The sequence below is a fragment of the Eschrichtius robustus genome, chromosome 2, assembly GCF_028021215.1.
Source record: "Eschrichtius robustus isolate mEscRob2 chromosome 2, mEscRob2.pri, whole genome shotgun sequence".
Taxonomy (NCBI): Eukaryota; Metazoa; Chordata; class Mammalia; order Artiodactyla; family Eschrichtiidae; genus Eschrichtius; species Eschrichtius robustus.
The window spans coordinates 177,061,803-177,087,229 of record NC_090825.1 but is presented as its reverse complement, the minus strand read 5'-3'; the positions used below and the strand labels follow the sequence as shown (position 1 = coordinate 177,087,229).

General features: G+C 61.7%; 2 protein-coding genes across 5 annotated transcripts; both read right to left on the bottom strand.

The window, feature by feature from the left end:
- Positions 1 to 1,026: 1,026 nt before the first annotated feature.
- NCLN (nicalin) lies at positions 1,027 to 17,311 on the bottom strand. 4 transcript variants are annotated; one of them, XM_068537282.1, is made up of 15 exons: positions 17,266 to 17,311; positions 16,724 to 16,981; positions 11,304 to 11,494; positions 11,021 to 11,165; positions 9,244 to 9,338; positions 8,310 to 8,390; positions 6,838 to 6,941; positions 5,736 to 5,824; positions 5,513 to 5,652; positions 5,089 to 5,267; positions 4,164 to 4,251; positions 4,036 to 4,074; positions 3,787 to 3,950; positions 2,839 to 2,892; positions 1,027 to 2,745 (listed from the first exon to the last, which is right to left on the bottom strand). In XM_068537282.1, the coding sequence occupies exons 2-15, from the start codon at positions 16,905 to 16,907 to the stop codon at positions 2,514 to 2,516; spliced, it is 1,785 nt and encodes a 594-aa protein (XP_068393383.1). In that variant the 5' UTR covers positions 16,908 to 16,981; positions 17,266 to 17,311; the 3' UTR covers positions 1,027 to 2,513. The 4 variants fall into 4 exon arrangements, with proteins under 4 accessions (XP_068393383.1, XP_068393384.1, XP_068393385.1 ...); XM_068537283.1 differs by lacking the exon at positions 17,266 to 17,311 and having other exon boundaries at positions 1,027 to 2,553; positions 2,667 to 2,745; positions 16,724 to 17,012; XM_068537284.1 differs by lacking the exon at positions 17,266 to 17,311 and having other exon boundaries at positions 1,027 to 2,553; positions 2,667 to 2,745; positions 3,787 to 3,947; positions 16,724 to 17,012.
- A 5,676-nt stretch (positions 17,312 to 22,987) lies between these two features.
- S1PR4 (sphingosine-1-phosphate receptor 4) lies at positions 22,988 to 24,376 on the bottom strand. Its single transcript, XM_068535040.1, has one exon. It carries the CDS (start codon positions 24,374 to 24,376, stop codon positions 22,988 to 22,990), a length of 1,389 nt encoding a protein of 462 aa, XP_068391141.1.
- Positions 24,377 to 25,427: the final 1,051 nt, after the last annotated feature.

Below are 25,427 nucleotides of genomic sequence, written 5' to 3'. Positions count from 1 at the left end.
CCCACCTGGACAAGCACAATCCTCAGCGCCTGGCGCCCTCCCCCGTCTGTCCTCCCCGCAGCCGCCAGCAGAGGGCGCCTGTGAGCACCTGAGTCAGGCCCCGCCCCCTCCTCTGCCCACAGCCCCCCAGGGTCCCACCTCCCTGGGATAAAGGATCCCACAGCCCCCTCCCTTGGCTCCCCCGATGCCTCGTCCAAATTGCACCCCCCGCACTGCCTCCGTTGCCTGCGGCTTCATGTCCCCGCAGCATACGTCTCTGTACTTTGTGTATCCTCCCCCACCCCCAGAACCCAAGCTCCTGAGGGCAGGGCTTTGTTCAAGGCAGACCCTCGGGAGCTCCCAGGCCCAGAGCAGAGAGCACGACGCCGGAACCCCTGTGTTGAGCTGCACCGGGCACCGGGGACCACAGCCCAGCCAGGGCCTCCCCGGAGCCTGGTCTGCGGCTGGGGGGCGGGGCGGGGCGGGGCGGCGCCTGACCAGTGGGCGTGGCCTTCACACAGCCACTGCACCCCTGCATCAGATTGAATGGTGTCCCTCCAAATTTCACATCCACGCATAACTTCAGACTTATGGTCTTACGGAGAAATAGGGCCTTTGCAGATGTGATTAGTTGGCATGCAGTCCTGCTGGGGTAGGATGGGCCCTAAACCCAAAGACGCATCCTTATGAGAGAAGACAGAAACGACGGCCACGCAACACGGAGACCAGAAGCCGGGACAGACCGGGTATCCTCGCCCTCACAGCATCCAGAGCTGGGACACAACAAGTCCCTGCTGTTTTGAGACACTGAGCTCGTGGTACAGCACCGCAGGAAAGGAACATGCCCCACTGTCCCATCAGCTCTGAGCTGGTTTTTACCCCCATTCTGCAGTGGGGAGTGGTGGTGGTCTCAGCTGGGGGCCGGAGGGATGCTGTTCTTTATACGGGCACCAGGCCCCCCACCCCCCGGGGAAACGCAAACCACTTTCACGTGGGCAGGACTGAACCCTGAGGCCCCGGCCCCCGACAGGACAGGACACACAAGGCTGTCATTCATTATGGCTTTATTTCTGATCGTCCGGCCGCGTCCCACAAGCATCCTGAGCTCCAACTGGTCAGTGATCCTGACCATGTGCCCTGGGGAGGAAGGACGCTCACGCGGAAGCCACAGCTCGTCCACGGCTCACACACTCACACGTGGGGAAGGATAGGAATGGGCCGGGCGGGGCCGGGCCCATACCCGCCCCAGAGGTGGCCGGGCACTCGGTAAACAGTCTTTGGGGGAGACGGGCCACCGGGCAGGGAGAGGGAGGGACGAGACAGAGGACCTGCAGCCTCCACGCCTGCCCCTCCCAGGCCTGACGGGACGGACAGTCAGCCGAGCCAGGAGGCCCCAGGAGCCCGTTCCCTCCAGTGAGCATCGGGCGGCTTTGGGAGCGAGCCAGTCCCCAGCCCCTCCAGGCCCCTCAGAACCGGAAGGCAGGCGAGCCCTCCCTGGTGGCCAGGAGTCCCCTGGAGTCCCCTCTCCTGGACCCTGACGCCCCAGCACTCAACACTTCACTGACTGTATTGCTAATGAATCTGAACACCTGGGTCTCCCTGAGGTCAGTCCCAGCCCTGCCCCCTCCACCCCTTCTGAGCGGCTCGGGCCCCACCAGGCACCTGGTTTGCGGGGCTCAGGCCCGGACCCGCCCCCTCAGGGTCCCAGGAAGAGCTGCTCCCATGGTCACGTCTCCTCCTGGGGTGGGGGGGTGCCCACTCCCCCCGAAAGCATCCTCCTCCTTGCATATGAGGAAACCAAGGCCCAGGGAAATGAGCAAAGGGGCCGCCCCCCGCCCTGGGGGCTCCGCAGGGGGACAGGCTGAGCGCAGAGCCCCGAGAGTCCGGGGCGGGGACAGGAGGGGAAGAGGCAGTGCGAAGCAGGGTGAGCAGCGCAAGGGCCCCTGGCGAGGCTGCCAGGTGTTCAAGGCGCCAGCCGCCCAAGGGGGCTCAGGGGAGTCGCGTCCCAGGGCCGGCTGGGCGAGGGCACAAGGCTGCGAGGGGGCGGCCAGAACCCGGAGACCCAGAGGCGGCGCCACCCTCTCCAGACAGGAGGGAAGGGAGTACCCGGGTCGACGGAGGGGGTGGGGATAGCCTAGAGGTCAGATGCAGAGCCAGCACGGGGGTGGCCTGGCCCTGACCCTGTTGGCCTGCGACCGCCAGGTCCACGGTCAGCATCACGGGCGGGGGTGAGGGCGAGGCTGAGCTGGGCGCAGTTCCTCTTTCCTGGCGTGGCTTATGCGCCCCGAGGGCCACGGGGCCGACTCCAGGGCGGGGGCTCATCCACACTTCTGTCCCCGAGTCCGCGGCCAGGCCCCAGACCAGACCTCCACCAGCGCTCCTCCGAGGGAGCTCCAAGGATAAACAAGAGAAAGAAGCCCCCAAATCCTCAAGAGCAACACAGAAAAGTTCTGTAATTCAGGGTTACAGCCGCCGAGGGGCAAGGCCCTGCCCTCCTGCCGGCGCGGAGCAGCCATGTCACTGCGTCTTGGCCTTCAGCAGTCTCTGAACTGTTTTGTACAGGAGGTCGAAGTGCTGGGGGCAGCGGGAGGGCTCCAGTGAGGTCGGGCGACCCCGCCAACAGGAAGGCCCTCGGGCCGCCCAAGGGGTCTCCTGAGAGGCCTCGCCTCCCCCAGTCCCCTGCTCACCTGGACCGCCGTGTAGGCCATCCCGAGGTAGGCGCCGATGCAGACGGCCAGAAGCAGGTCGAAAATGGCCGGCTTGACCCTGGGGAGGGGAGGGGGTGGCGGGGTGGGTCAGCGGGCTGCTCCCAGCTGTCCCGAGGACCCAGTCCCCTGGACGGTGACCCAGGGCGCTCACCTGTAGGCGTTCATCACCTGCTTCAGCTGGTCGTAGAAGACAAACTCAGGGTCCCTGGTGAGAGAGCGCTTTCTCAGCAGGCTCACCCTGATAGCAGGGCCACCGGAGGTCCCACCAGCCTAGGAACGTGGCGGGGGAAGGGGGCACCCCAGGTGTGTGCCTGCACAAGGCTGCCATTGCCCCTCCTGGGGAAGGACCGTCCTTTATTCTCAACTAATGTCTTTCCTGTTGCTTTCTGGGGTGTACTCTCTAAAACGAAGTGTGGTAACTGGAAATTATCTGGTCTGGGAAGCGTTTCTATAGAGGGAGAACGACCACAGCCTAGGAATTGGAGGCCCCCAGCTCCACAGCTGTGGGTCCACTCTGAGCCTCAGTTTCTTTTTCTATTCAAGAGCTTGCTCTCCCTGGAGCGCCATGAGTTGGGAGGAAGGTGGAGAGCCAGTGAGGGGCACCAAGCTTTCCGGGGGGTGTCTCCTGCCTGTGGATCCCCCAGACACCCCTCCTCGGTCCTTGCTCAGCCCAACCAGGGAGCATGGGAGCACTGAACAGAAAGAAGGCAGAACTCAGGAGGCCTGCAGTGGGGAAGAGCATCCCGAGGGCAGGAGGGGACCTGGGGTAGGAGTCACCCGAGGCCCAGAACACAAAAGGTCCACGAAGGGTAGCTGGGGGTATAGGGCTGCCAGATAAAACACAGGGCTTCAGTTCTACGAGGACTGCAAATAAGAAGAAATGGGCTTTCAGTGTAAGTATGTCCCAGACACGGCACGGGCTATATTTACACCGAGACAATTTGCGGTTCACCTGGAACTCGTTTAACGGGGCACCTGCACTTCTCACTTATCGTGTTTATTTTTCGTCCAGTGTTTCTGTCTGCCCCATCTGGCCCTGCGGGGAGGAAGGCCCTAGAAGAGCCCACCCGCTGGCTGGCGGGGCGGCGCCCGGCCTCACCGCTTGTCGGCCTTGACGTGGTGCGGCCTGACCTCCTTCAGGTAGTGGCTGAGGTAGTGCTCCAGCGTGCTGAGGAGCGGGCCGTCCTTGCCCACCAGCTGCGCGGCCCGCGGCTGGGTGGTCAGCCAGTCCATCACCGAGTCCAGCTGCTCCTGTTGGATCTGCTGCGGGGAAGCGGCCGTGGTCACGGGACCCCTGCCCCCGCCCCACCGGCCCCCCTGCCCGCCCGCCCGCCCGCCCACCCGTTACCATCTGCTCCGTGAAGACTGGCATGTCCGGGGGCGTCCCCTGCGGAGAGAGGAGAACATGGGGCTGAGTCCAGACCCGCCAGCGGCGGGGCGGGCAGGGGGCTCACGGGAGGGCGGGCGGGGGCTCACCTTCTCTGTCAGGTTGTAGATGACACGGGTCAGGGCCTCGGCGATGAGCCTCGTGTTTCGGGTCAGGCTTTTAGAGTCAACCCGGGACCTTCGAGGGCAGGTTTTAAAAACACACATATCAGGAATTGGCATCGTTCACAATCGCCAAAAACCAAGAGCGAGCATATACCTGATAACGATAAAGACAAGCAGAGCGACGGCCCTCCCAGCAGACAGGCGCCCCCCGCACCGCGGGCTCCTCTCTGGGCCGGGCCCGCCCCCGACGGGGCTGCCCTGCACCCTGGGTGCCCGGGCCAAGCCTGTGCCCTGTGGACGCGCGTCTGCCTTAGTGACTGGCGGCCCCGGGCCTGTCTCCTCCTCTGGACCTTGGGGGAGGTCAGGACACCCGCCTCCATGGGCTGCTGAGGGTGGAGTTGCTGTAACGCCCTGTAGTGGGGGCAACAGTGTCCCCCAAATTCACGCCCACCCGGAACCTGGGAATGGGACCCAATTTGGAAGTAGGATCTCCGCAGACGTTATTAGCTAAGATGTGATCACACTGGAGTAGGGGGGTCTGAAGTCCCACGGCTGGTGTCCCTATAAGGAGGGGAATTTGGACACAGGCACGAGAGAGAGGCCACGTGACCACGGAGGCAGGGACGGTGGCACGGCCACAAGCCCAGGGACACCAAGGGCTGCCAGCAACACAGGACCGTAGAAGAGGAGCCTCAGAGGCAACACATCCCGACCCGAGTGGGCGTCGGCGTGGGGTGGGGGGCTGCCCCGGGAGGTCCCCCGCCTCCCCCCAAGTCTTCCCTCCACCGAGCCACACCCTTCTCCTGGCTCACGCCCATCAGTTCTAGAGCCACCTCCTCCAGGAAGCCTGCCGGATGCCCAAGGACCGGCTGATGCCCCGGCCCACGCCTGCTCCGACGGCGGTGCTCACCGCACGTCCATGATGCTGCTGCGCTGGCCATCGCGGTGGCTCTCCAGATGGGACAGGGTGAAGGCAGGCAGCCGGCGGATGGCGAAGCGCTCATGCTCCCAGGCCAGGATGTCCTCCGCCAGGTTGATCTTCTTGTGCACCATGGAGAACCGCACCTCGGGGAACTGGTGGGCGGCCACCTGCAAGGGGCACTCTCAGGCTCTGCCCGGCGCCCGCGGGCCGCGCCCCAGCCCTGCCTGTCTCTGTGGAGGTGGCCCCTCACGTCCGGCGGGTCCCAAGTCCCTCCCCGAACCTCCTGCTTCTGGAACCCAGCAAGAAGCCCACCTGCCCCCACCCCCCCCAGAAAACCCACCTGAGGCTCACCCGAGGCCCCAGGGTGCGCAAAGATCCCATGTCCCAGCCTGGCCTCCGGCGGGGCGCCTACCGTCTCGAGCTCCCGCAGGAAGGAGTGCTGTAGCGTCCCCTCCCTGGGCGGCTTGGACACGTGCAGGTGCAGGCTGTCCCCCCGGCCCAGGGTGTCCAGGCAGAGGACGAAGGCCACGTTGTCCTGGAGCAGGCTGGAATCTGAGTGCAGTGAGGGCTGGTGGGTGGAGGTGGGGGACAGTACCGGGGGCCCGGACCCCACCCTGGCCACTGGGGCCGCTCACCTGTGTGGTCCAGATTGTCTTCTAACCAGCGCTTGGTGCCCTGGTAGTTGAACTTTCCTCCTCCAGAAGCAAAGAACAGGAGGTTGTACCTGGCGGGAAGCAGTGGGGCGCCAGCGTTGACACGTGGGAGTCCAGGTCCCCGACAAGGAGGAGGTGGTCTCCCCCCAAGTACGAGATCCAACCAGCCTTCAGGGTTGGGCCTCCCTATCCTGGCACTGCTGACATTGGGGAGTCCTGGGTGCTGGGGGGTGTGCAGCAACATCCCTGGCCCCCACCCAATGGATGCCAGGAGCCCCCGAGTCATGATGCTCACAGATGTCCCCAGACATGGCCCAGTGTCCCCCAGGGGCTCCAGGTGAGAAGCACAGCTCTGGCTGCCTCTCTGGTGAGAAGCATGGCTTCAGGAGCCTCACTGAACTCTCGAAACCAGGAGAGACTGGGTGGACCAACCGGGAAATAAAAAGTGACAGGTGATTCAGCACCCCGCCCCTCGAGCAGGACTGAAGCCAGGGTTGTCGTGAAGGACCATGTCCCCGCGCCCGCCCCCCCAGCCCCATCCATCCCGCCGTAGCCACGGCGGTCCTTGTAGGAGAGGAGAGACACCCGGAGGAAGAGGAGGCCACGTGACGCTGGGACCGAGGAATCCATCACTGCTGGAACCCGGCAGCGACGGGAAGGACCCTCCCCTGGGGTTTCAGGAGGCGGCGTGGCCCTGCTGACACCCTGATCTCAACCTCCCCTCCCCGCCTGGAACGTGAGCACCCCTGCCGCTCAGGGCGCCTGCGTGCATGGGGCCAGGCCCGGCAGCTCAGGGAGACTCGCTCGTCACTGGGCCCCTGCCGTCCCAGGGCAGCGCGGTGTAGGGACGAGCGCCCACACCGGTGACCAGCCGTGCCCAGGGCCGCGACGGGGAGACGCCAGCCTGAGCAACTGGCTCGCAGGTATTTCTGCTTCTTGCCATTGGAGCATCCCCGGCTCTTCTGGGAGCGAGGGCAGCCCGGCCTCCTGGGGGGGATTCCTGGGGGTGCACCCGGGAGGAGCTGGGCTCCACGACCCGACACTGCGATTCCGGGGTCGGAACCGCCCTGCCCCCATCACTTACGCGGCGTGGGTGCGCTTGTAGGTATAGAGCCTGGAGAAGAGACGGGTGAGCTCCAGAAGCACGGAGATGCCACTCCCATTGGAGTCCGCGCCGTGCGACAGCCACTGCGGGTGTGCAGAGGCCGAGGTCACCCCACGTCCACGTGCGGCGCCTCGCACCCCCCCACCCCCCCCCCGAATCTCGCCCCCGGTCCACGTCTCCAGCGCAGCTGGGCTCACCCACCCTGCGCGGCCCAAACCCAAGACCGACGGCCCCGGGCGCCGCCCGGCCTCCACGCACGCGGGAAGCCCCGTGCGCAGCCTCCGTCCGGCCTGGGCATCCGCCCTGGGAGTTCCCTCCAGCTGGACCTCCGGCCTTCTGCCCCCCCTGCGCTGTGAACTGCCCCCACGTGTCTGGGTCCTGCGCTCTAAGGCGACATTCCCTACGGGGAACGACTGGTTCTTGGAGAGACAAAAACTGGGTTGTTTGCATGGCTTGGGACCCTCCCACAGTCACAGCTCACCAACTGACACACGGTGTGCGATGTTGTTCAAGTTCACAGGGAGGGGGCGACGGAGTGCTCAGTGAGGGAAGCCAGACACAAGGACACACAGGGTGTGACCCCACTGAGGGGAAACATCCGGGACAGGCCGATCCACAGACACGGAGAGTGGGTTCCTGGCTGTCGGGGACTGGGGAAGGGGTGGGGTGACTTCATAGGGAGGGGGCTTCTTTTGGGGGGATGGAATGCTCTGAAAGCAGAGAGGGGTGATGTCTACACAATTTTGTGAATTCACTAAAAACCTCTGAATTGCGTGCTTTAAAAGGATGGATTTTATGTTATGGGAATCACATCTCAAATATTTAAGAAAATTTCACAGGAAAGGGAAAATGAGGACACAGGTGTCTAAAAAGGCTCTGTGAGGGTGGATGATGAAAAGGGTGAGAACGTGGCTCTGAGCCGACTGTCCAGGGCCGGCCTCTGGGCCCCGGCGTCCTCAAGGACAGCCTTGGCCTCCCAGGTGGGGCGGCCCGCAAGGCGCGGTCAGGGGCACACGCCCGGCTGCAGGCCCTCCCAGCACCCACACTGTCTGGTTCAGCTGGCTGTTGGTTCTCCAGCAGGAACCTCCCACCCCACCGTGCCGGGGGCTCTGAGGGCACAGCCCCGGGTGGCCTGCAGCCTGGAGGGACGCTGGCCAGGCCAGCCCTCGGGGGCGCCGGGAACCGAACTTCGGGGGCCCCCTGTCCTGACACTGTCTGTGCAGACACAGGGTCTGCACGGGCACCTGCTCTCCTCCTGGGTCTGGGGTCTCGGCCGTGCCGGGCAGAGGTGCCTGCGTGACCAGCCCCAAGTGAGAATCCCTGGCTGGGTCTCATGGGCCTCCCCGGGGACCGCCCCTCCCTCTGCTGTCACGTCTCGTTTGGGGGAGTGAAGCTTCACGATGACACCCGTCCCGCAGGGTGTTCACGGGGCCCTGAGGGCACGGACGTACCGGGGCCACCCCGAAGGCGTCGTAGTGGGCCACGATGACGATGGTGGGCAGGTCCTCTCCGCCCAGCCCGGTCAGCCGCCCCTGCAGAGACACAGGTGTGAAGGGTCAGCCGGCCTGAGGCAGTGGCCGCCTCCCACCCGGCGGCAGTGTTCTCGGCTTTGCCGGCTACACTGTGGACACAGGGGGTGGCCAGACCTGGCCACCGGGAAACCAGGCCCACCCTTCAAAGGCCGAGCCCCGCTGACGGCAGGCACGGCAAGGTCCTGACAGCACAGGAAGAGCTCAGGGGGTCGGGGTCCGGCGCCCTGGCCGAGGTCCTCCTGCGTAAACCAGCCCCCGGTCAAGTCCAGCAGGGAACAGACGGCAAAGACGTCCTGTCGGGAGCAGGGCCCGCGGGCGGTCCGAGCCGGGGGCAGCATGTGCTGAGGCCCCACGCCCCTTACTCTCTGGACAGAGGGCAGCTCTGCGAGGCCTCAGCTGCGGCCTCCTCGTGGGGGAAGGGGAACAAAACCACCGGAGGCTTTTTTCGGGGGGGGGGGGGTGGGGTGGGGCGGGTGCAGCGAGACAACCCCACGGGCGGCCCGTGGAGCTGACCCGGGTGGGGAGACTGCGAGGGGGAGAACTTGGACCTTGCTCTGGCCTGGATGCCTGCATACACCCGCCCTCCCGGTGGGAGATTAGGCTTTAATTGCTGCCCAGAGCTCTGCTCTCCGCCAGCTCAGCTGAGCCCCCGTGATGTTACTGTTAGGGGAAGGGCCGGCCACTCGGGGAGGGGGCTCTCGGTGGGGCAGGGGTGGGGGGAGGAGGAGGCGAGGCAGGGTGTGCGGCTGGAGGCCCATCTCTCCATAGGGCGGGAGGGCGGCCATCTGACCCGATTTCCCAGTCAGAGGCTCCCTCTAGTGGGCACGGGCAGTGAGGCACGCCGGGCACTCACCTCCACGCTGGTGATGAGCCAGTCGCTCACGGCCTTGCTCTGGACCCCGCTGGTGACCATCTGGAAGCCGTTGGCGGTGGCGGTGTGGAGCAGCACTGAGGACGGGGCCGGGGAGGACCAGCCTGAGCCCGGGGGCTGCCGTGCCGCGGCCTGGGGGTTCCCGGACCAGAGCCGGCACGCTCACCACCCCAGCACCCCAGACTCCAGGGGTTCAGTCTGAGCAAAAGCAGAACTGACCACACAGACTAGAACACAATGCGGTAACTGGACACGGGCAAGAACCTGGGTGTCCAGTATAAGAGCCGGTGAAACAGTCACCCGGACACCACTCAGGCCGGTGAGGAGGGCGTGCGCGCCCTCGCTCTGCGGGACCGTCAGGGACCGTTCCTAAATCACGAAGGGGCGTGCACAACCTCTGACCCAGCTCCCCAAGGATCACTGCAGCAGTGACCCCAAAACAGGAGTTTTCCATCAGATGGCCCACGATCCTCCAGCCCAGCCCCGAAAGCAAAGATGGCGTGAGAACTCAAACTTTCATAGAAAGGAAAGTTCCATTCTCTCCCGAGCCGAGGTGAGGTGGTGCCCACTTCGCTCCATGCGAGCCAGTGGTCCACTGCGCCTGCCACTGTTTCACCTGGGGGCAGCGGCTGCCCTAAAACGCCCGTGAGCTCAGCCTGTCTCAAGCCCTTCCGTTCTTTACACATTTAAATACACAACCGTGGGAACTCCCTGGCGGTCCGGGGGTTAGGACTCTGCGCTTTCACTGCCGAGGGCCCGGGTTCGATCCCTGGTCGGGGAAGTAAGATCCTGCAAGCCGTGCGGTGCGGCCGAAAAACAACAATGACAATGACACAAACCCCAATCGTGATGGCCACGGGAGGTGTCATCACTGGGGGAGCTGGGAGGGTGCCTCTCAGGAACCGTAGTATGTCCGCAACTTCTTCCAAACCCTAGCGTTATCCCAAAACAAACAAGCTACGCCTAAGAAAGTGTTGTGATCCTGATCCATGATCTTATATTCTGGTTTTTCCACTGACCAACGTAAAATAAGCACTTTCTCACACCCGATGCCGTTTCTTAACGGCTGCGTAATATTCCACCAAGTAGCTGACTCCTCCCCCTCCCTTCCGCTCTAACTAGAAATTAAGATCTTTCCAAACACTCACTCTTGTGCTGCCACAGTGCAGACGGCCACTGTCCAGACTTTAATTCAGACCAGGGTTTAGCAACCTTTCTCTGTAAAGTGCTAGAGAGTCGAAATTTTTAGCTCTGTGGGCCAGTCTGTCACAGCCACTGAACTCTCCTACTGTAGTGTGAAAGCCACCATAAGCCGTGTGTAACACTGGCTGTGTGCCGATAAAACTTTATTTACACAAACAGGCGGCCGAGGGCCACAGTCTGCCATCCCCCAGTCTAGCATCCACGCAGCTAATAATCTGGCCAGGAGGAATGACCCTTCCTTTACAGCTTAAACACATACCCACAAACTGTTTCCCCAAGGAGCTGGGTGAGTCCGCTGTGTGGACAAACCTGCCTGCCTTGCCCACTCTCGTTGGCTCCGAGGACCAGCTTCCTTTTCCTACACCTGCGATTGGATCCTTTTGGCTCAATTCTTTGACCACTTTTGCTAGCTCACTCTCCCCCATGGCCCCCGGACCGGTCAAACGGCAGAGCTGCCGGCTGCCAAGCTCACCGCAGCATCCCCCAGCCCGGGAGAGGGGGTCCTGGAAACTGCACAGCGGGGCCCCTCTCCGCACGCCCCCCGCCCCGAGCCCACCTTCGGCGGCAGAGGCGGAGCCCTGGGAGGCGGACGCAGCCTGCGTCTGCTCGTAGATGGACAGCAGGGCGTCGTCCTCCACGGCGAAGTACACAGGCACGATGGTCTCCATGGCCAGCATCTCGGGCTCGATCTCCATGAATTGCTGCGGGAGAGACAAACGTTCACGCGGCTTCGGGCAGGGGGGCCCGGGGCTGCCCCTAGAGGGCGGGCACCGGGGACTGGACGGGATGGAGCCGGAGCCGGAGCCGGAGCCGGTGGGGTGGGGCGGGGCGGGCCTCACCCGGATGACGTCCTGCGGCACCGCGGCCATGGCCCGCGGCAGGATGATGACCACGGCACCGGCCGACTGGCGTAGGGCGCGCTGGTAGCGCTCGTACGAGAAGTCCAGCAGCCGCATGAGCACGCAGCGCCGGCTCAGCACGTCCGCGTCAATGGTGCGCGCCTCCGTGTTCAGCACCGCGTTCCGCGTGCCTGCAGGGAGGGGTCCCTCAGCTAGCCGCCCACCCACCTGAGCCGCGCCCACCCCAACCCTGGTCTCGCGGGGCCTTCCGAGAACTCAACGAAAACTAAGACCCTTCTCCTTGAACCAACCCCCCTACCCCTACATTCCTAAACCAGGGCTGGACCCACTGTCCCTGCTCTGGCACCCTCCCTCCGCCACTGCACCACGGCCACAGTCATCCCTCAGAGAGTGACGTGGTCCCTGCCCACCCAGCCGCCCTGCGAGGATGTGCGGGCTTCCTGCCAGGCTGGGTGCTGTGCCCCCCGCCCCATGTCCCTGCGGCAGCTCAGGGGCGGGTGCCCTCACCCCAGCCCACAGAGGCAGCCAGCAGCCCCCCACGCCACCCACCCGGAAGGCGGGACCGTCAGCAGGAGCACCGGGATTGGAACCCAGTCGGTCCTGCTCCCCCAGCCCTCCTCCCCGGGTTCCCCATGGCTCCTGGGACGCAGGGCCCCACAGGTGCCTCACGCCCTGCCCAGGGTGTCAGGAGACGCCCAGCACAGAGCTCAGCACCCACTCCAGGGTCTAGTCCCCAGCAGAGGGAGCCCCCAGGCTACAGGACTGCCCCCCACAGTTCCCAATGACCCGAGGAAAACCCAAACCCTGCCCTGGCTAACCTGACCAGTGGCCCCCGTCCCGCCCTCCCCAGGCCAGGGCCCCCTCCCCTCACAGCTCTAACACGGCCTTGTCCATGTCCCCGGGGCCCTCGCTATCTACTCCCCTAACTAGCCTGGGGGTTCCAGGGGTAGAGACCTCGTTCACCACACTGCAAACCCAGCGTCGCCTGGCGACTCCCAGCCCAGCAGGCTCAGGACATGGAACGAACCAACGCCCGGCCTCCCTGAAGCCCCTCAGGAAGGAAAACACCAGGGTCTGTCCATCTTCTTCCAGTCAGGGCTGCACTGTTCCCCCTGGGCCGTCCTGGGCGCTGTGGGGTGTGGAGCACCCTTCCTGGCCCCACCCCCTCGATGCCAGGAGCCCCCTAGTCATGGTAACCACAGATGATGCCGGACATGGCCTGGTGTGCCCTGGGGGCAGGACCACCCGGGTTCCTCTCCTCTGGGAGCTCAAGAAAGGGCCAGAGAAGCAGGGAGGGAGGGAGAGGCTGCTTCCGGCTTGGCCCCCTCCCCGCTCACAAGCTTTTCCAGGCAGCTGACCCCTCCCCGCCTGAGAAGTAGGCTGCAGCCAGGATTGCACAGAGCGCGTTTCTAAGGCCAGCAGGTCCCCTCAGACACAGCACTGCTGTCCTCAGAGCTCTACTGGAGAAAGGCGGCGAGAAGCTGCGTGGACGTTTCAGCGCAACGAGGAGGGGGCGCCAGCACCCACGGGTGCACGGTATGCAGCGGCGGGCCCTCAGGGCCATCCCTGCACTGATGGGAAAGGGGGCTCAGGCAGGCCCCCAGCTGCCAGGGCCACCAGCACTCAGCGGGATGCTGCCAGAAATCCAGATTCTTAGGTCAGATCACCCAGGTGACAAAGGCACACGGCGGGTCCAAAATGTCTCACAGGTCCCAGGCTGACCCAGGATGCACAAAGACAAACAAACCCTACTGCACATGGGGGCCAGATATGGCCCTTAGGGCCTCCAGTTGGAGACCCACACAGTGAGTGTCAGAATAACAATGCAGAGAAACAGGTCTGCTTCCCCCGGGGAGCCAGAGTGTGCTGCCTGGAGGTCGAGGCTGCCGGGCAAGGCGACACCTGTGTCCTCAGGGATGCACCAGGCCCAGACGGCCTCAGGCTCAGGGCCAGGAGCGAGGTCCCCACCTCTGCTTTCCAAGGACGTGCCATCGGGAGAAGGGTCGCTTCCTACAGCCCATCTTGAGGGCTGGTCCGTCGGAGGGGCCCAGCAGAACACAGAAGGGACAGCGCCCCAGGTGGGAAAGGGCAGGGCTGTCTCAGGGGCAGGGGTCTGTGACCAAGGAGCGAAGCTGGGCCATGCGCCCCAGGCTGGGGGCTGTGTGCCTCTCCCCCGCCCCAGGGCCTTTCCTCTGCTTTAGGGCAACGTGGGAGCCCGGGAGGGCCTGGCGGGGAGGGCGGCAAAGACCTTCAGGGGCCCCTGAAGCTCTGGGAATGCCGGACAGGCCCCTCCCCCGTGTCCCAGCCGCAGCCTCCCAGGGGCGGCTCGGATGTCACCTGTCACCTCGGGGTGGAGCCTACAAAGACCCAGAGATGGGAAGCGGGGGGGGGGGGTGGGGGGGGGGGGTGAGAGCAGAACCAGGTGGACGCCAGCCCCCCAACCGCCCCCAGAGGCTGAGCGCCCCAAGAGCGGAGACCGTCTTTGCTGGCATGAGGCTGAAGCCAGCGCCGCCTCGGTCACCCCTGCGTCTGGGCGGGCGCTGGACACCTGGACGGAAGTCGCCGGTTCCCACAATGGGACCAGACCTGGACAGAGGTCATAAGCTTCTCTACCGAGGGCCCAGGGCCAGTCCTCTCTCCTTGCGGGTTGCACTGGTCCTTTGCAGCGCGAAGCCACCGACCAGCAAGGGGCGGAGAGCCCATCCCCGTGCCCTGTGTGGGTGCCCACATCCCAACCTCCCAGGGCTGTTTCTGTGGGGACCAAGTGGGATGGGCGTGAGCGGCCCAGCCCAGAAAGGCCGGAGTCCATTCAGGGGGTGGGGGGGTGGGGGTCACACCCCAGCTCAAAGAGCACACGCCTCCCCTTCCCGGCACCCCGCCCGCCTGTTTCTCAACAGGAGCGAACAGGAAGTTGGGAAAGGAGGCCCAGAGCGAGGGTTACACCAGGAGGCGGGAGCCGAGGGCGTGCGTGATGCCGGGGATGCTGCAATCCGCAGTGACCCAGCAGACCAGCCCTCAGAGGCTCCACGACCGGGGAGGAGCCGGGACTCCCTCTGCACCACCGGGCCTTCCCGGACTATCCCACCAGCATCTCCCCAGGCAGCGGTGGGGACCTCACATCCCTGCCAATGGGGGACGCTGCCTGGTGTGATCTGGGTGGAGGTGTAGACCTGCGAGCTGAGACGGGTGGGCGCCCTGCCAGGCCCCTCCGCTCACCCCCGAGCCCACTCGGCATCCAGGTTTCTCACCATGAGCAACAAAGATGGGGGCCGGAAAGGAGGGCATGTGGGGTGGGGGGAGACACTGGGTCAGAAAAAAGAACGGGAAGGAATCCAGGAACAGGGGCGAAGAACTCAGGTAAAGGAGGGGAAGAGGGAAGGAGGGCAGGGAGAAAGGAGAGAAGGTTCCCGAGGACCTGCGAGGAGAATGATGCGGTCAGGGAGCGGGTCTGCGGCACCTGTCTGGGGCGGGGAGAGGGGGCCACACCCGCAAGCAGGCCAGCGCTGAGCAGGCGGTGGGGGAATCCGGGGCATCCAGGCTGCTGGATTACAGCTGCCCAAGGGTCCCGGAGCGGAGCTGGGTGTGCTGGGAGAGCTCCCGGCAAGGCTCCAAGTGCAGTGCGAGAGGGGACAGCGGAGTGACTGGGTGAGGGAAGGTCTGACGGGTTGACCTGGAGAGTTCTAGGATCCAGGCCTGCTGCTGGACTGCAGGATCCTCTAGACCAGGACGGCAGCCGCTAGTCACACGTAGCTATTCAAGCTTGTTACAGTTAACCACCAAGAGATGCTAAAGATCCCCTTCTTCCATTGCATGAGCCACATCTCAAAAGACCACCTGTGACAGCACCGGCTGAAACTCTCTCCCCAGGGGGATGTCAACAACGCATACAAACTGCCCACTCGTTAGGGGCTCCTGGCCTTCCTCCCCACCGGTCGAGAGCCTGGGGTCTAGAGACATCTCTGTAACCCCAAGTTCTCCCCCTCAGCACTGCTGACAATCTGGCCCAGATCATTCTCTGGGAGAGGCCATCCCAGGCACTGTGGGGTGTGGAACAGCACCCCTGGCCCTACCCCCTCGATGCCAGGAGCACCCCCAGTCACGACAACCCAAAGTCATCACTCAGCGACAACCGCTGAGTGGGTTGACAACCACTGCACTAAACAGAAACAACATAACTCTGGGGTGATGAGGGATCTGAGGGGAATCTCCAGACACTGGGGCTCCCCAGGGGCCTGGCAGTGGCAGGGGATCCAGGGGGCTCAGGCTAGGCCTGATGTTCCAACAAGAGAGGCTAGTCCAAGAGAACCAGAGCTCAGAGAGGAGGGGACCAGGGGAACTGGGGAGGGCGGGCCTTGACTTGTGGGGGCCTAAGGCACCAGGCTGGAAGAGAAACCAGAGGCCAGAAGGTTCTGGAACACCAGATACAGCAAGGCTGGGGAAAAAGAGAGAAATTCAGAATGACTTGAGCACTGGGGTCAGCACTTTGACAGATGAGGGAGCAGGGCCGGGGAACAGGAGCTGGACAGGATCCAGCCGTGGGGGCCTGAAATCGTGGATAGAAGGAGCCAGGGTGGGCTGGTGGTGTTCCAGGAAGCCGAGGGGTGGGTATGCACCAAAGCGGGGAGCAAGAAATGGGGTCCAAGGGATTTCAGGAGCCCAAAGGCAGGGGACTGAAGGATTAGCTAAGGAATTCTGAGGAACCTGGCTCATGAGTTGGGACCAGGGAGCAGAGCCTGGGGAGAGATGGGCCTTGACACGGGGCCAGGCTGGGGTCAGCGATCAGAGCTTCTTGAGCCCTGAAAGGGGTCAGAATGTAGACACTGGACAAAACACACTGGGGTGCCAGGGACTGTGAAAGGGTGGCCAGCTCGGCCTGGAAGAACCGCGCTGAGAGGCTCCACTCCAAGTGAAGAAGACCCAAGGTTGGGGCTCTGTTCCAGCTGGGAATCAGAGAGGACCCAGGAGAAAAGGAGCAGGGGCAGCTTGGCCTGAAGGTGGGAGAGAGCTCTGCGTTCTGGAGTATGTAGCCCTTGTCGGGGACGGGGCCGGGGTGCTGTGGCAGCCAGCGGGGCGGGTCCCTGGGGCAGAGAGAGCTGGGGGCCTAGCGTCGGTCCAGGTATCCAAGCTCGGACTTGCCTGGGATCTGGGTAAGTGTCTGGCGGCCCAAGTGAGGTCTGAGGGCTGGACTCCTGCTGGACAGGTGGGAGAGGCAGGTCCTGGGGCCCGGGGAGCAGAGACCGAACCGAAGGAGAGGGCATCCTGGCCGGCATAGGCCGGAGCCTCGGGGAGGAGAAAGGCTGAGCGGGAGGTCAGGTGCGGGGAGGCAAAGCTGGGGGAGGTCAGGAGCCCATGGGGAAAGCCCGGCCCCGGGGGGAGGCCAGGGGCCCGGGTCCACGCACCGTAGGGCTGTCCCTGCAGGTCGTACTGCTGCATGCGATACACGGTGAACTCGTGAGCCGCGTCGGCGGCGGGCAGCGGCGGCGCCACGAGCAGCAGCACGGCGGGCAGGAAGACGATGAAGCCGAGCGGCAGGCACGACGCCTTCAGCATGTTCTCCAGCACCTCTCCTGCTTCCTCCAGCATCCTGGCCTGCGGCGGGGCCGCGCGGGGCGGCGGCGGGGACGGGACGGCGGCGGCGGCGGCTCACGCGAACTCACCTAGGCATGGGTAGGTGCCGGGGTCCTGCGGGCGCTGCGCCGGGCAGCCCGCGCCCGCTCCGGGGTCCTGCGGGCACAGCCGAGGGCCACCCACCCGCCGCGCTGCCTGCTGGGAGTTGTAGTCCTCCCGGCGCGCGCGGAGCCACCTGGGAGTTGTAGGCCCATTCTGTTACTCCCCGAAAGAGGAAGCTGTGGTGGACCGTTTGAGTAAGGTTTCACATAAACCCCAAGTCAGAAAATACGGAGACTTAAAAAAAAAAAAAACTATAATCGGCGGAACTTACTGAGACCCTGTCTTTGCTGTGGTAGAAGGTGGAGGGATGCAGGGGGTTGTGCAAGACGTGACCTTGCGACCCGGAGGAAAGTTGGGAATAAGGAAGAGAGGGGCCGGCCTGATGCGCTAGGTCTCCTGGGAATTGTAGTCTCATTGAACAAGCACAAGGGGTCATGGGAGCTGAAGTCTTCCTGGCAGAAGTCCGGGAAAAAATCACTTAAAACTCCCAAAAAAAAAAAAAAAACTCCCAAGAAATATAGATGTTAACACCATGAGGGCAAAGACTTGTGTCTGTTTTTTGCGCTGATGTATTCCTCAGAACTTAACACAAGGCCTGGCACACAGTGGGTGGTTTATATAATTTTTGGATAAAAGAATGAAAGAAGAATCAAGAAATCATGACAGAAGGTTCCTAAAGGGATGTCGCAATGGATTTTGGGACTTGTAGTCTGCAGCTTGGTGTTGTGCCGGGGTTGGTGATACATTTATACTTAGGCGTATTTATATTTGGGACATACTCAGTAAAAAAAAATTATTCGTTCATCAGAAATTCAAATTTTACTGGGTGTCTTAAGTTTGTATTTTCTAATCTGGCCCCCTGAGAACCCAATTGTCTCTGGGCCAGGGGCCTTAAGGGGCATCAGTAACTCACACTCCCTTGTACAGATGGGAAGACTGAGGCCAGAGGGTGCAGAGCACATGGCCCTGGCCCCCAGGTTCTGATACCGTTGCCTAGGGAAGTGGGCCTCTCTTCTGTCCCAGGTGAAAGGTGGCAGTTGTGTTGATTAACAGCATGGGTTCAAGTCCCAGCTCCTCCACTTCCCAGCTGTGTGACCTTGGGCAAGTCGCTTCACCTCTCTGAGCCTCCATTTCCTCAGCTGCCAAATATGATGATAAATAATCTAACACTCTTCCCCGGCTCCCCAGGGGTGTGTGAGGATTCAATAAGATAATCCACGTGAATGCACTTGGAAAGGATGAGGCATACATGAAGCACTCAATAAGTGTTGGTATTATGAGAACGCACAAAGCTCGTGCAGCCTCAGAGCTGCTGCCTCCGCTGTTCCTGCAAAACACTCACGGGCCCCCTCCCACTTTCTGCATGGCTAGTTCCTTACTGAAATGATGTTGGACATTTCTTAGTTTGATGTTCGTCACACCCAGCAAATTGTGACCTTTCCGCGGGCAGGTACCAGGTTGTTTATAGCTGCAACCCCATTGCCCAGAATAGAGCCTGACACACAGTTGTTGAGTGAATGAATGAATGAGTCATGAAAACCCCAACACACCAGCCCCTTCCTTCCAGCTGTGTCCCTTGCTTCCAGCCATCCCCAGGCAGGTCCTAGGCATGAGGAGTCAGGAGTGGCTTGGCAGGGCAGGGAAAAGACTGAGAAATTCTGGCCCACGTGATCTTCATCAGCAAATGTTTATTACCTGCTTCTCCATCTACCCCCACTCTTCCAGGCCAGGCTATGAACAGGCAAGACACGCACACTCACCTAGAGACAAAGCAAGAAAGAGCCCTGAACTTGGCTCAGATGACAAGGCTTGGACCTTAGGGCTGCCCATTCCACTTCCTCTCCTGAGCCTTGGTTTTTCTGTCTGTAAAATGGGGAGGTTCAACTAATCCTGCTTTGTGGAGATGAAACCTTGGGGGCAGCCCATAGAATGAAATGGAACATTCATTCGAGTTTTCCAAGGAGAGAAGGAACTGGTATTCATTCTTTCATTCATTTATTCATTCATTCATCAAAGAGGCAGTAACAGACAGGGATCCAGAAGTCACCTGTGGGGACTTCCCTGGCAGTCCAGGGGTTAAGACTCCACGCTTCCACTGCAGGGGGCGTGGGTTTGATCCCTGGTCAGGGAACTAAGATCCCGGAAAAAAAAAAAAAAAAGTCACCTGTCTGGGTTTGAATCCCAGCTCTGCCTCTTCCCAGTTGTGTGACCTTGCATAAGCTACCTAACCTCTCTGGGTCTTAGTTTCTCCATCTATAAAATGGAGTTAATGATGGTACCTGCCTCCTGGAGATTTTCCAAGGATTAAATGAGTTAGTACAAAGGTGACTAGGATAACGTTGAGTGATACATAAGGCATTTAAAAATGTTGCCAAACGCAAGTTCGTGTGCCCAATGCACAGTGAGGACAAACAAACCAAAAGTTGGGAGTTTGGAGCAGAGAAAGGTTTATTGCAGGGCCATGCAAGGAGACCAGTGTCTCATGCCCCATAAACCCCGACTCCCCAAAGGGTTTCAGCAAAGCACTTTTAAAGGCAAATGAGAGAGGGAGGTGGTTAGTTGTTGCAAACTTCTTGGTGTTGGAATCCTTTGTTCTTGCAGCTGTGCAGGTCAGGTCAGGATGTTCCTGTAAACCTCCAACAAAACAAATGTTATTCCCTATTGTGAAACATTTTACCTCTATGTGAATGGACTCTTAAATGTCGGAGCCTTGAGAATAGGCTCACCTGTATATTTCAGGCCATAGGCAACATTCTTGTACAAAAGGTACAAGGCCACCATGACTAAGCACAGGCAACAGGGCACAAAGGTTAAAGTAAAAGGAACAGGTCTAAAAAGGAGTCAGATTTGTTCTTCCCTATTACAAAATCAGACACATAAGTTTGAGGGCCTTTATATTCCTTGCCTTATCAACATCCCAGGAGGGCAGGGGATATCAATATCCTCATTTTACAGATGAGGAAACTGAAGCCCATGGTGAGTGGCAGAGCTGGGGAACGGTAATGGGTTACAGACGCCTGAGCCACCTAAGAGCAGAAGCCAGGATTCATGGGGACAGTTTCATCGTAGTCAGGGAGGAAGGTGGGGGTGGGGAGTAAGGAGGGGAAGAGGTTTCCCAGGCTCAGTGGAAGGCATGATGCTAGGTCTAGTTCTCCCAACACTCTAGGTCATGGAGCACCTACTATCTGCTGGGTCCTGTGCTGGGTGCCGGGGACATAGCTGTGGCCCAAACACTGTCACTACCTCCACTCTTTTTTTTTTTTTTTTTTTTAATAGTAATCTTTTATTTATTTATTTATTTTTGGCTGTGTTGGGTCTTCGTTTCTGTGCGAGGGCTTTCCCTAGTTGCAGCAAGCGGAGGCCACTCTTAATCGCGGTGCGCGGGCCTCTTCACTATCGCGGCCTCTCTTTTTGCGGAGCACAGGCTCCAGACACGCAGGCTCAGTAGCTGTGGCTCACGGGCCTAGTTTTTCCGTGGCATGTGGGATCTTCCCAGACCAGGGCTCGAACCCGTGTCCCCTGCATTAGCAGGCAGATTCTCAACCACTGTGCCACCAGGGAGGCCTACCTCCACTCTTATGGAGCTCAAAGTCCAGGGGAGAAGGTGGATGTGTAACCAGGCGCGATTGGATCTATAATGGAGTTGCACAGGCAGGTGCGGGAGCCCAGAAGAGGGCTGAGGAGGAGAAATCAGGGAGACTTCCTGGAGGAGGTGATGCTAAAGCTGAGACCTGAAGGATGGGCAGGGCACGTGCCAGGCAGGCCACTCTACTGGGGACAACAAAGGCAGGTGCAAAGACCCCCAGATGGGAGGGAGCAGCAAATAGTGCAGCTCAGTCAAAGCAAAGTGTGACACCCCACAGGGCAGAGGGGCCACAGGGCCCGCTCACACAGGCCCAGGACGCAGGCTGAGAGCTTCAAGGAGGCCCAGGCTCCACTCACATCAAATTCCACCGAGACCTCACCCTGCCTGCCACTGTCCCAAATAAACGCACATGGACCAGGAATCAGGAAAATGTAAGAAGTATCCCAGCTTATACATGCTTGGAACGTTTCCCAGTCCTGTCCAACAGAACTTTCTGTGATGATGGACATGCTCTGTGTCTACACTGTCCAAAACAGTAGCCACAAGTCCCATGTCCCATCAAGCACTTGAAATGTGGCTAGTGTGATCAAGTGGTATGGGTTGAATTGTGTCTCCAAAATTCATGTCTTGAAATCCTAACCCCCAGGACCTCAGAACAGGACCTTATTAGGAAATAGGATGGTTATAGGTGTAATTAGTTAAGCTGAGTCACACTGGAATAGGGTGGCCCTAATCCACCTGGATTAGGACTGGTGTCCTTATAAAAAGGGAAAATTTGCACACAGATGTGCACGCAGGGAGAACCCATGTGAAGATGGAGTCTACAAACCAAGGGATGCCAAAGATTGCCAGCAAATCCCCAGAATCTAGGAGAGAGGGCTCAGAACGAACCAAACCTGTTGGCACCTTGATCTCAGACTTCCAGCCTCCAGAACCATGAGAGGATAAATTTCTTTTCTTTTTTCTTTTTTTTTTGACCGCACCGCTCAGCATGCAGGATCTTAGTTCCCCGACCAGGGATCAAACTTGTGCCCCCTGCAGTGGAAGCGCGGAGTCTTAACCGCTGGACCACCAGGGGAAGTCATGAAAGAATGCATTCCTGTTGTTTAAGCCCCTCAGTCTGTGATACTTTGATACGGCAGCTCCGAGAAATGCACCGAGAAACTGAATTTTAAAAATTCATTTTAATTAATTTTACATACCCACGTGTGGCTAATGGCTGCTTTATTGAAACAGCGCAGTAAACAGTTTCCCATCGCCGCATCCCCCATCCTGCAGGGGAGAAACGGAGGCTCAGAACGGAGCTATCCCATCCAGAGTGGCAGACGGGATGCTGACCCAAGAACTTGGCAAGGCGGAGGCAGAAAGACCTGCGGGCACTGTCTTGGCTAGGAAGATGGAGAGAGAGAACTTTCTACCAGCCAAAGGTGGCTACATCCCGAGGGGGTACCCCTGTGGCGCTGTCCCATACCAGTGCCGCAAGTCCTGTGGACTGTTTAAATGCAAAGGAATTCCAAGTTCAGTCTTCAGTCGCACAGGCCACTTATCGAGGGCTCAGTAGCCACATGGGGGTCCCATATTGGCAGCACAGATGTAGAATGTTTCCACCATCGCTGAATGTTTTGTCAACACACTGATGCCACGTGCCATGGCAAAAACACTGAGCGAGTAACGACCGCCTCCTGCGGTGGGTTCCGTCTGCTATAGGCCCATTTTACAGACGGGGAAGGAAGAGGCAGTTAGTGCTAAAGGGAGAAGTGGGTGAGATTTCCCCGAGGTCAGGAGGGCCAGTCGGCTCCCCCTCTGCTGCTCTCCAGACTGAGTCCCAAGAGATGCAGAGGCCAGAGGTGGGGGAAGGAGGCCGCCCAGGACCCAAGATGAGAGATAGGGCAGGGAAAGGGGAAGTGAACAGGAAGGGGCGGGTGTCATGGCCTTCCCTGTGCTGCAGGCACAGCTCCAGCAGACCCACAGCCCTCATCCCATCACCCTGATGCCACATGTGAATAAGGGGCTGCAGCATCTCATCCCGTCATTGAGCTCTCGCGTTGCCAGGGCACAGACACCCCCCTACCCAGCCTAGACCTGGCAGCCTGGGAGCCCCACTGAGGCCCAGTGTGGGGCTGGGATTTCCTCAGAATCTCACAGGAGGGGGGCGGCGTACACAGCAAACCCATTCATCCCCGTTCCAGCGCGCTCTCTGTTTCTCCTGTTGCCTCCTGCTCCACGGAGACCGTGGGAAATCCACTCGGCGTCAGCAGCCTCAGGAGGCTTCGGGGAGGACCGCAGGGCCCTGGGACGCACGCCCCCGGCTGCCCTGTTCCTTCCTCTCCATCCAGGCTGCCTGCTGCTGCATCCCTGCGCGCCCGGACGTGCACCCGGCAGCTGGACCGCTGCCCCAACCGTGGGCTCAGACGCTCCGCACGCTGGAGATACTGGACAAGGGCTCCCGCATCCGGAAGCTGTGCGAGCGGGAGCCCCGAAAGCTGTCCCTCGGCCTCAGCGAGCTGTCGGTGGTGGAGGCGACGGATTGGGCCTCGGCGGCCCGGGCCAGGCAGTCCCCAGGCCCTCGGAGTCCCAACCGGAGACACGCACAGCAGAGGAAGCCCAGCACGGCCCGGCACACCTCCCGGCTGCGGAAGGAGTAGATGACCGGGTTGACCGCGGAGTTGAGCACGGCCAGCGCCAGGATCCAGTCCATGCCCCGCAGGTACTCCTGAGCCCAGACGTTGGAGCCAAAGATGTCGGCCAGCAGCAGGCCGAAGAGCGGGCCCCAGCACACCACGAAGGCCACCAGGATCATGAGCACCGTCTTGAGCAGCCGCTGAGCCTTGCGGCGGGCCGGGGTGCACAGGGCCTTCTGCCCGTTGGAGCGCACCACTCGGAAGATGGCCCCGTAGAGCACCATGATGGTGGCCAGGATGCAGGCGAAGACCACCACGCAGAAGAGGATGTAGCCCTTGGAGTAGAGCGGGAGCAGGCTGGAGCAGCGCTGGAAGGCGCAGACGCAGTTCCATCCGAGCAGAGGCAGCAGGCCCAGCAGGGCTGCCAGCAGCCAGCAGAGTCCAATGAAGCTGCAGACGCGGCCCCTCTTGGTGGCCCCGTTCTCAGCCACCGGCCGCACCATGGTGGCGAAGCGCTCGCCCGCCGTGAAGAGCAAGCTGAAGGTGGAGGCGGCCAGCGCCATGAAGAGCAGGCCCTCGCGCAGGAACCACTGGGCCGGCGCCAGGCGGAAGGTGTGCGCCCCGGACAGCAGCACGTTGGCCAGGTACGCGGCGCCCGTGAGCAGGTCGCTGAGCGTGATGTTCACCAGGCAGTAATAGACCCAGCGGCGGGAGCGCATGCGGCTGGCGATGGCCACCAGCACCAGCAGGTTCTCCAGCACCACCAGGCAGCTCACGGCCACGAAGAGCCCGCGCAGCACCCCCAGGCCGACCTCCTCGGGCCCGCCCCGCCCCGCCAGCCGGCCAGAGTGGTTGTAATGCAGGACGATGAGCCGGCTGTGCCCGACGGCCGCCAGCAGCTGGCAGGACTCGGGGGCCTCGGTCGGGGCCCCCGTGGCGTTCATCGCGGTCCCCGGGGGCAGACTGAGGCCCGGGGTGGTTCGCCCCAGGCAGGGTGGAGCCGCTCGCCTTGCCCGGTCTTGGTTTCCTGTTATTTGAAATTTCCTGTTATGTTCAAGGTACCCCCAGGGTGAGGGTGAGGCCGGGACGGGGAGGGGCATCCCAACGGTCGCTTCCCACCCGGACTCCCGGAGGGCGCTGCGGCTGCTGCCTGCTGCGAGACCGCGGTGCCTCATTGCGGGTGGGGTCCCCGCCCCGTCCCAGAGGGGGGGAAACCTGTTCCCCTGTGACACCCGGGCTGGACGACTTCCCCGCCCCCATGAGCTACTCCCTGCGGGACCCTCTGTTCCGTCACCGGCTCCCCAACTGCTCCAAGCCCGCCTGGCGCACAGTAGGTGCTTAATAAGTGTGCGTCAAGCGGCCGCACACACAGGAGCACCACCAGCTTCCTCATCGATAGCGCAGATGCACCCCGTTTCAGCCTCACGACAGGGCCAGGACCACGCAGTCCACAGAAGGGGAAACCGAGGCCTGGAGAGGCTGTGTCCGTCCCCGGTCCCGCGGAAGAGCACACAGCCGGGAGGTGAATCCCACGCACCCACACGTTCAGCCAGGGCCTCCGTGGCGAGACCCTCTCTCCCCAGGTTTTCCGTTGCCTCTCCTGCCCCCTGAGCTGGCTTTGCTAGGAGCAGAGCTGCTGGGGACCGCCACCCAGGGCAGCACCTCACCTCTGGAGGGGGAGGGGCTCACAGAAGTGGGGCGCTCACCCCACCGCCACCGCACAGCCATCCTGACCCGGCTCACACTGACTCAACCAGAGAAGAGTGAGGACGGAGGTGTGTGGGCACCAGGTCGGGAGAGGAAGTCGGGGATTATGTGTGGCGTGATGTTTGGGGGGCCTGAGGGGGGAGGCACGGCCCTGGCCAGTGTCTGAGGGGGGAGACACAGGTGTCTGAGGGGCTCTGGTGTCCCCCATGAGTGGCGGGTGGGCAGGACACGGGGGCTGAGGACAGCCCAGGGACCGTGGCCCCCGCCCAGCACCTGAAGCCTGAGTTCATTGCTCAGCTCTGCAGCAGGACAGTTACAGGGAAGCTCAGAGGGAGGGGCGCCCTGGGAAGTAGCAGCATCTGGTCACTGGAGGTGACCAAGCAGAAACGGATCTGAAGGGGGGCGTTGTGAGAGGAGGGGCTGTGCAGGCAGCTGGGGGGAGGGGGCAGGGGACGAGCACCCGAGACCCAGTCCCGGCCTCACGAGGGACCACCTGACCCAGGCACATTCACAGAGAGA

What these genes read in the sequence shown, in the direction of transcription:
- NCLN (XM_068537282.1), bottom strand. Translation starts at nt 16,907, where the DNA reads ATGCTGGAGGAAGCAGGAGAGGTGCTGGAGAACATGCTGAAGGCGTCG. An exon ending in GGCTCATCACCAGCGTGGAG is followed by an intron (nt 8,391 to 9,243) that starts GTGAGTGCCCGG and finishes GTGTCTCTGCAG; the next exon opens with GGGCGGCTGACCGGGCTGGG. An exon ending in CAGGTGATGAACGCCTACAG is followed by an intron (nt 2,746 to 2,838) that starts GTGAGCGCCCTG and finishes TCCCCTCCCCAG; the next exon opens with GGTCAAGCCGGCCATTTTCG.
- S1PR4 (XM_068535040.1), bottom strand. Translation starts at nt 24,376, where the DNA reads ATGAGGCACCGCGGTCTCGCAGCAGGCAGCAGCCGCAGCGCCCTCCGG.